The sequence below is a fragment of the Propithecus coquereli genome, unplaced genomic scaffold (genome assembly GCF_000956105.1).
Source record: "Propithecus coquereli isolate 6110/MARCELLA unplaced genomic scaffold, Pcoq_1.0 Scaffold111, whole genome shotgun sequence".
Lineage (NCBI taxonomy): Eukaryota > Metazoa > Chordata > Mammalia > Primates > Indriidae > Propithecus > Propithecus coquereli.
This window is the reverse complement of record NW_012135081.1, coordinates 7,064,365-7,073,021: the sequence shown is the minus strand read 5'-3', so window position 1 is coordinate 7,073,021 and position 8,657 is coordinate 7,064,365. Positions and strand designations below refer to the sequence as shown.

Below are 8,657 nucleotides of genomic sequence, written 5' to 3'. Positions count from 1 at the left end.
ATTTTTAAGTATCTCTAATTGAAGTTTCTTGAATGCGGCCTTATTTGATTACAGCTAAATTAATGTGGCCTTCCAACATGAACAGGTTGGCCACCCCTGACTTATTCCTTGTTCCTAAGGTCTGAAACACTCAGGGCAAGGGAGTGTTTGTGGACCAGACAAGATATATTAATAAAACAAAAAGGGATCCCCAGATCACTTAGTCTAGTAGTTTTTAAACCTAAAACAACAACAAAAAAATGTAACATAATCCTCTTTCACATAAAATCTTTTTCTTTTTTTTTAAGAGGTGAGTGTCTCACTACATTGCCCAGCTTGGCCTTGAACTCTTGGCCTCAGGAGATCCTCCAGCATCAGCCTCCCAAGTAGCTAGGGCTACAGGCATGTGCCACTGTGCCCCAAATAAAATCTTAAAATAAATAAAAGCAGAGCCATTTCTTAAGTGGGCTAGGGGAGGCTGAAAGCACTACAACAATGACATCTGAGTCCAGAGGAGGGCACCCTGGAAAACTGCAGCTCCAGGAAACACCCTGAGAGTGAACCAATGCTCATAAAGGTCTGATATCACAGGGGCAGTTAGTGGCAGTTGTTCTAGAATATAGGTCTCCCAACAGATCTGAAAAGGTAGACCAAATCTTCTACTTCATCCTACTGATCTTGAAGCCAGCAGGATTAGGGGGGTTCTGTTCTACTACCCACTCCTGTGAGACCTTGGGCAAATCACTACATAGTGAGGAATTCACTTTCTTCATCTTCAAAATGGAGAATATTTATCTCATGAGGTTGTTGTAAAGATTAAATGAGACAATAGTATGAGAAATACTCAGTAAGCTATAAGAATGTACAGAATACTGATCCTTTTGTAGTTCATAAGCATGATGAGTGGGTTTTCACACACATGCATGAGATGTGCCTCCCTCAAACCTTTTTACATTGTCAGCATGTTACCTGTCTGACATGAAAACAAAAAAAGAATGCACAGAATTATTCCAGTTGGTCTCCCTGGATCTAAAACAAACAAAAAAAGAATATACAGACCTATTTTATTCTGGTTGGGTCTGGATCAAAGGAACAAAGGCTAGAGCAGCAGCAAGTAGTGGGGAAAGGATAAAAATCTAGTGGCTAATGATTTTTTGAGTATTGCAATCTATGATAAGATAAACTTTTGATTTACTGTCAAGTATTTTTGACCAATACTTTGGTTACTTTTGTGGAAGAGAGGCACAGATTGTTTTTTGGTGACCTCCTAAGTGACCTTTTTTTTGAGACAGGGTCTCACTCTGTTGCCTGGGTTAGAGTACAATGGTATCCTCATAGGTCACTGCAAGCTCAAACGCCTGGGCCCAAGTGATCCTCCTGCATCAGCCTCCCAAGTAGCCAGGACTACAGGCATGCACCACCACACCCAGCTAATTTTTAAAATTTTTTGTAGAGATGGGGTCTCACTATGTTGCTCAGGCTGGTCTCGAGCTCCTGGCTTCAAGAGATCCTCCTCCTTTCTCTGCCTCCCAAGTGCTAGGATTACAGATGTGAGCCACCATGCTCAGCCAGTAATATTTTTTATAAACCTCATCATTTCCCACTCTTGCCATCCCTCACCTTGCAAAGCCAACCCCTCTGCTAGTCCCACTGGTATCTCGAAGGATTCGGGTGGAGATAACCTGGCCAAAGGGCTTCAGCATCCCCTCCAGTTCTTGCTCATCCATCGACAGTGGGAGGTTTGAGATGTATAAATTTGTGGGGTCCTGCTCCTGTTGCTATGGAAATAAAAGTGAGAAAATGAGGCTCACATCTCTTATCCCTCTCCCACCCTCAGTCCTCATCCACAAAATGACAGCTGAGAAAAGAGATTATAGGAAAGGTCCCACATAAACAAAGAGAATCTTAACTATTTGTAATACCCAGTCCTACTACCACAGGTTGTGTATTGAGTCCAGGGAGAAGAAAAGCATATTTAATATTTCTAGTACCGTACAAGCCCATAATACAAGTCATCAGTGGTGTCTGGCTGTCTCTTTAAGAACCAGGCAGAGAGTACTCCCCCTCTCCCCCAACAGCCTGTCCCAGAGGCTGCATTCTCTTGGACTGCCTTGCTCCTTGGCTGGATTGTTTTGAGTAATCCCCCCCGCTCTTCTCTTCCTGCCACGAAGAGTCCTCTGAGTAGGAATGTCTGTTCACTCCCTGATGGAGGAAAAGCAGGAAGAGGAGAGAAGGAAACAGAGAAAGGGCCAAATGTGTAGTTCACTGGGTCACCATGGACCCAGTGAACTCTAGTCTCCTAGGAACCCTGAAGGCTCCTAAACCTTTAAGCTTTTGTCAAAGAATTTTATTCCAGAAAGAAGAGGTATAAGAGCCATTCCAGAGGGCAGAATGTGCAAAATGGCAGTATCTTCTAACAGTTGTATTTTTAAGAATTTAAGCAGTCACTCTGCCCTAAACAGTGGGTAACCAACAACCTAAATCCCTCTTCTGCATTTTCCTTCAGGGTTCCCTTTTTCTTTAACTATTACAGAAAAGGGTAGCTGGCAGGCCTGCATCATCAGCTCTGCACATAATATCCATAATGGCTTCAGAAGGGCAAGGGGAAAATCCCACCTAACAGAAGAAGTGAGAGAAAAAAGCTTTCCAGCAGGCTAGGTAAAAACCAAAACTTCTGACAGATTTGGGAAGGGACAGTTTCCTTCCTTGCTGTGGTTTCCCTGCCTCTACAGGGGACAACATTGGGAGGTGGAGAGCATTTTTCTGAACTTCGGAGTTGCACAATTAGATTCTTCAGAGAATGTTGCAAAACTACCACAATCTGTCCAGTAGGGAAGTGGGGCCAGGGAAGCAGCAGGAATACTGGAAGAGGCCTCCTGATCCTCTTGGCTACTTCCAATAACTCTATGAGAAGAACAGAGTTGACAGAGCCACCTGCCACAGACTTTGAATACAGTCTTCCACCAGCAGCCAGCAGTGCTCAATGGACACTGGCCCAGACTGTCTTTAGCCAGATGTCATCAGAAAGCACTGCAGTTAGCCCTCGACCATTCAATTTCATGATTCTTTTTTTTTTTGGAGACAGAGTTTTGCTCTGTTGCCCAGGCTGGAGTGCCGTGGTGTCAGCCTAGCTCACAGCAACCTCAAACTCCTGGGCTTAATCAATCCTTCTGCCTCAGCCTCCCAAGTAGCTGGGACTACAGGCATGCACCACCATTCCCGGCTAATTTTTTCTATATATTTTTAGTTATCCAGCTAATTTCTTTCTATGTTTAGTACAGACGGGGTCTTGCTCTTGCTCAGGCTGGTGTTGAACTCCTGACCTCAAGCTATCCTCCCGCCTCGGCCTCCCTGAGTGCTAGGATTATAGGCGTGAGCCACTATGCCTGGCCAATCTCACGATTCTTAAGCCCTCTGGAAATGTTGGAACCAGAACTTTGGTGCTAAGCACAAACCCCTCAGAGGACCAGACATGGGGTATTACTCCTACCTTTGCCATTTGTGCCTGTATACCACTGGCTTTCAGTGCTGTCACAGCTTTCTGTGCTGCTGAAGGACTGTCAAAATCCACAAAGCCATAGCCTGGAACAGGGAAACAGCATCACTGGGAGGTGGGAGGTGCAAGGGAGGTAGGCCCAGGCTTTTCAGGAGACAGAGGAAGAGTTATGATCCATGTAACAAAAGTGGTAGGGAGAAAGAGAAATTAAGAGGTTTCAGGTGGTTATCCATGTGCTCCTCAAACCCTGAGATTTATTCTACTTTGTGGCTAAGAATGCCAAGGCTATGAGGTCCTGTGGTATCCCTGTCTTTCTCCCTCCCCCTTCAGAAATCTGAGGTTTCAGGAACGAGGCTCTTCTAATAACCCACAGCCCCTTTCATACCTCTAAAAGAACCCCTCCCCTCTTTTCTAGACATGCCCCATAAATGCTCTGCATGTAGAGAATGCAGTCTCTCCAGAGCAGATAATCAGCTCCCTGTGGAAGGAGCTCCTCCCCACCCCAACCTTGTCTCCACCTTCTACTCTTCCAGCTTCATCCAGAACTGATCAAAATCCCAGTTAAACTATCCATCCTCAGAAAATAACACCTACCAAGTCACCCCTCCCAAAAGGCATTTACACTGCTTTGCTAAGTAGAAACAGTTTCACCTACCCACCTTCACCACCCCATCCAGGGAAACCCTAAGGTGACTCTGTGCAGACTCTAAGGTGCTCTGTGCAGTCTTCTAGCCTTGAGTCCCCCATCCTCCAAATAGCATTTTCAGTTCTAGCTATCTAGTCACTGAGGAATCCAATTATTTTTTAAGCCAGAAAACCTCAGAGACTCCTCCTTGGCACTCGGGACTCTCAGCAGTACAGGATGGCCTCACTCACTGTTGCTCTCTATCACCAAGGACAGCTGTTCTCTCACCTTTGCATTTGTTTGTGGTCTTGTCCAGTATGGCCTTAGTGGAAACAATCTTGCCATATCTAAGGGAGAGGAAAATACAAAGTGATAATCTGGGGCCAGAGACTAAGAACAGGGCCAAGATTGAGACATCTGGATGAATCCATGCCCTTTCCGTGCTTCCACTAGGACAACGTTTCCTACTCACACCTCAATAAAAACAAAAAAGAAATATATTAAAAATACCACCCTTAATATAAACCTATCCCCTAAAGATGCCTACAAGAAATAAGGTAACTGTAGACCTTATAAAACCAACACATTTCTATTTCTCAACTAAGGCTGAGATACTAGTTGGAAAGAGACAACTGTCTTTTTTGGGAAAAAAGCCTGGCAATGTCCACATAGCAGAGTGTGTAAAGGCAGAGCTCTTGCTGGAATTCCTTGAGGACTAAAAATAATCCTTGATTTTACTTATCTTCTTTTGGACAAACACCATTTCTCCTATGAAAAAACTATAAAAGTTTCTCTTCTCTGACACCCCATTCCCACCCCTTTACTGACTCCTTGATTTTTTTTTTTTTGAGACAGAGCCTCACTCTGTTGTCCGGGCTACAGTGCTGTGGCATCAGCCTAGCTCACAGCAACCTCAAACTCCTGGGCTCAAGCAACCCTCCTGCCTCAGCCTCCTGAGTAGCTGGGACTACAGGCATGCGCCACCATGCCCAGCTAATTTTTTCTATATATTTTTTAACTGTCCCATTAATTTCTTTCTATTTTTGGTAGAGACGGGGTCTCGCTCTTGCTCAGGGTGGTCTCAAACTCCTGAGCTCAAACGATCCACCCGCCTCGGCCTCCCAGAGTGCTAGGATTACAGGTGTGAGCCACCGCGCCCGGCCCTTGATTTTTTTTTTAAGGGACAGTGTCTCCCTCTGTCACCCAGGCTGGAGTACAGTGGCATGATCATAGCTCACTGCAGCCTCAGACTTCTGGGCTCAAGTAATCCTCCCGCCTCAGCCTTCTGAGTAGCTGGGACTAACCCCTTGATTGAAGGTCAAGCTGAGCCAAACTACTTTGGTTCAAATTCTGGTTCTGCCACTTTCTAGCATCTTGGACAAGTCATTTCACCTTTCTGTGTCTCAGCCTCATCATCTGAAAATGGAGACAGGATTATCGGGAATATGAAATGAGTTAATAAATATAAAGCACTAATGACTACCACATGGTAAGCACTTGTAAATCTTAATTGCTATTATTGTCATTATATTCAAGGAACCCCAACTTTAATCTACTGCAAATGGCTCTTTGCCTTACCATATTCTTTTGGTTTTTTGTTTGTTTGTTTGTGTGTTTTAGAGACAGGGCCTGCATGGTCTCACTCTGTCACCTAGGCTGGAGTGCAGTGGTGCAATCACAGCTCACTGCAGCCTTGAACTCTTGGGCTCAAGTGAACTGATCATCCTGCCTCAACCTCCCAAGTAGCTAGGATTACAGGCATGTACCAGTGTGCCTGGCTAACTTTTTAAAAAATTTTTGTAGAGATGGGGTCTCACTATGTTGTCCAGGCTGGTCTTGAACTTCTGAGCTCAAACACCTGGCTTGCCTTACCATATTCTAAGGCTTCTATTTCTCATGGTCAAGACTGAGCATGTTAGGGAGGGGAGTGGGAACAAGATCAAGTGTAACAGTAGTATTAATAAAATCATCTGACCAGGCATGGTGGCTCACACCTGTAATCCTAGCACTTTGGGAGGCCAAGGAGGGAGGATTGCTTAAGGTCAGGAGTTTGAGACAAGCCTGAGCAACATAGTGAGACCCCATTGCTACAAAAAATAGAAAAAAATTAGCCAGGTGAGCAACTGTAGTCCCAGCTATTTGGGAGGCTGAGGCAGTAGGATTGTTTGAACCCAGGAGTTTAAGGTTGCAGTGAGGTATGATCATGCCACTGCACTCCATCCTGGGCAACAGAGGGAAACTCTGTTTGAGAAAAAGGAAAAAAAAAAAAAATCATCCGAAATTTGGTAATAAGGCAAAAAAAGAAAATCATCTGAAACTTGGTAATAAGGCAAAAGCATGACTGTATAGCCTTTCAATGTCATTCTGGAACATTGTCTAAAAGGCATATTTACAGAGTATTTCACCATCTAGAGGGAAGTTTCTTTGTCTGACTTACCATTTACTACTGACCAAGGGCCCAGACTTTGTGAAGATACAACTTGTAGATTTTTGTCCAGTAGAAATGTAAATTATTTCTGCCTGGTAGAAAAGATAATCTCAAAGGTTACTGGTTTTATTGCCCTGTAGGACATAAGCCAGTTTTCTATCTAACCTAGCAATCTTATTCCAACATTCTTTCTTCAGTGCCTATAAATACTTAGTTCTTCAAATGCTCTTTGAATCCATTTTACCATCCTGCTGGTTCCCTTATTAATACGTTAAATAAGCCTTTGACATGTGTTCATTCTGTATTTGCATGACAGTCTTGTTTTTCAACTTTTTGAAGAATCATACTTTGGCAATAGAGTCATACGGAGCTCCCAGAACCTGAGTAGCAGAGTATCACAGATCAGGACTATATCAGAGGTGTTCAGCTAGAAAAAAACCTCTACATTCCATTCCAGAATAGTGAAAATATTAAAGAGACAAAATAGATTACTAAAAAAAAAAGTCAGAAGTGTAAGAGCTAACTGAAAACAGTTGGCAGGGACTGAATTTGAGACCAATAATCCAAACGAGCATTTTTTTTTCCAATCTCTTCTCTCTTCCCTAAAGAACATATGAGATGATTGATTCATTTGTTTTTGCTCCTTGGTGGCCTCTCACTGACTTTTTTAGAGGAACTTCTGTAACTCAAAGGATTAGACAAAATAAGCCAAGCAATGCCCTGGAGGTTGGGAAAAGAACACATGAAAAGGGGGATGGGGATGGATGTGGCTATCCTAGCCCTTCAGGGCTGCATACTTGGATTCTTTCCCAAATTTAGGCAAGGGGAGGGATTCCTGAGGAGTCTGACTATAGGCCAGAGGATACATGTGCTGCTATCCCTATCAAGGCCCCAGGGTGGAGCTTGCTGTGGTCTAGCAGCCTGAGACTTTGAGCTCAGAATTTCCACTGCAGCTGGCAACAGCTGGGTCACCGCTGCTTCCTCCTTGGAAGAAAGAGCCCCTCCAAGAAAACCAGGAGTTCTACTCCTAGACTCTACGACTCTCCTTCCCACACATCAGAGTTTAGGATCCAGCGACATTTACTTCCCCCACAACCCAGGGAGAGACAACTGGGACAAAGCTGGAAGTCCTTCTACACGTGAGCAACACCCTTCCTAAAAAGGGGTTAACTCCCTGCACGCAGTATCCAGAGGGCCCCAGCCGCCTGCTCTTCTCAGCCTCCCTTTCGTCATATTCCCTCTGGCACCTACTTCATCCCTGCCTCACTCCTACTTCTTCATGGTCCCCTTTTGGGCTCCTTACTTCCACCTTACATGTTGATCCTGACTATTCCATCCCTCCAGACACAGCAAAGATAGGACAACTGTTTAGAAGGACAAAATAAAAGTTTAAAAATACAGTTGGTGCTCTGTATCCATGGGTTCTACATCTGTGATTCAACCAACCATGGACTGAAAATATACAGGAAAAAAAAAAAAAGAATGGTTGCACTGCACTGAACATGTACAGACTTTTTTCCTTGTCATCATTCCCTAAACAATACAGTTAAACAATTATTTACATGGCATTTATATTGTATTAGGCATTATAAGTAATCCAGAGATCATTTAAAGTACATGGGAGGATGTGCATAGGTTATACACAAATACTATGCCATTTATATGTAAGAGACTTGAGCATATATAGATTTTGGTATGGGAGGGCGGGGGAGGTAGTGAGAGGACCTGAACCAGTCCCCCGTGAACACCAAAGGACAACTGTTTAGTGAAGTTGAATCGGGTTTCTTTTCAGTCTTGCCACCGGTATGAGAGGATTTTTGTAATACATTATATTTAGTTCAAGAAACATAGAATGTAGAAATCAAGGACATTTCTACATTGATACGATATTCTTTTCCCTCATAAACCAAGATTTCTGCTAATTCCCACCTCCCCTAAAAGTTATTAGTTCTAGACTAAGTCCCCTAAAAGTTCCACTTAGGCCGGGCGCGGTGGCTCACACCTGTAATCCTAGCTCTCTGGGAGGCCGAGGCAGGCGGATCGTTTGATCTCAGGAGTTCGAAACCAGCCTGAGCAAGAGCGAGACCCCCGTCTCTACTAAAAATAGAAAGAAATTAATTGGACAACTA

The 8,657-nt window shown here is 43.9% G+C and overlaps 1 protein-coding gene across 5 annotated transcripts in view; it reads right to left on the bottom strand.

The window, feature by feature from the left end:
• Positions 1-8,657, bottom strand: part of RBMS2 (RNA binding motif, single stranded interacting protein 2) — a 101,259-nt gene that overhangs the window by 38,165 nt on the left and 54,437 nt on the right. For all 5 annotated transcript variants that reach the window (XM_012650940.1, XM_012650931.1, XM_012650921.1 and 2 more), the window contains 3 exons: positions 4,389-4,447; positions 3,470-3,561; positions 1,600-1,757 (listed from right to left, as the gene is read on the bottom strand). In XM_012650940.1, coding sequence (XP_012506394.1) covers positions 1,600-1,757; positions 3,470-3,561; positions 4,389-4,447 — 309 coding nt within the window. The remainder of the gene's footprint in view (positions 1-1,599; positions 1,758-3,469; positions 3,562-4,388; positions 4,448-8,657) is intronic.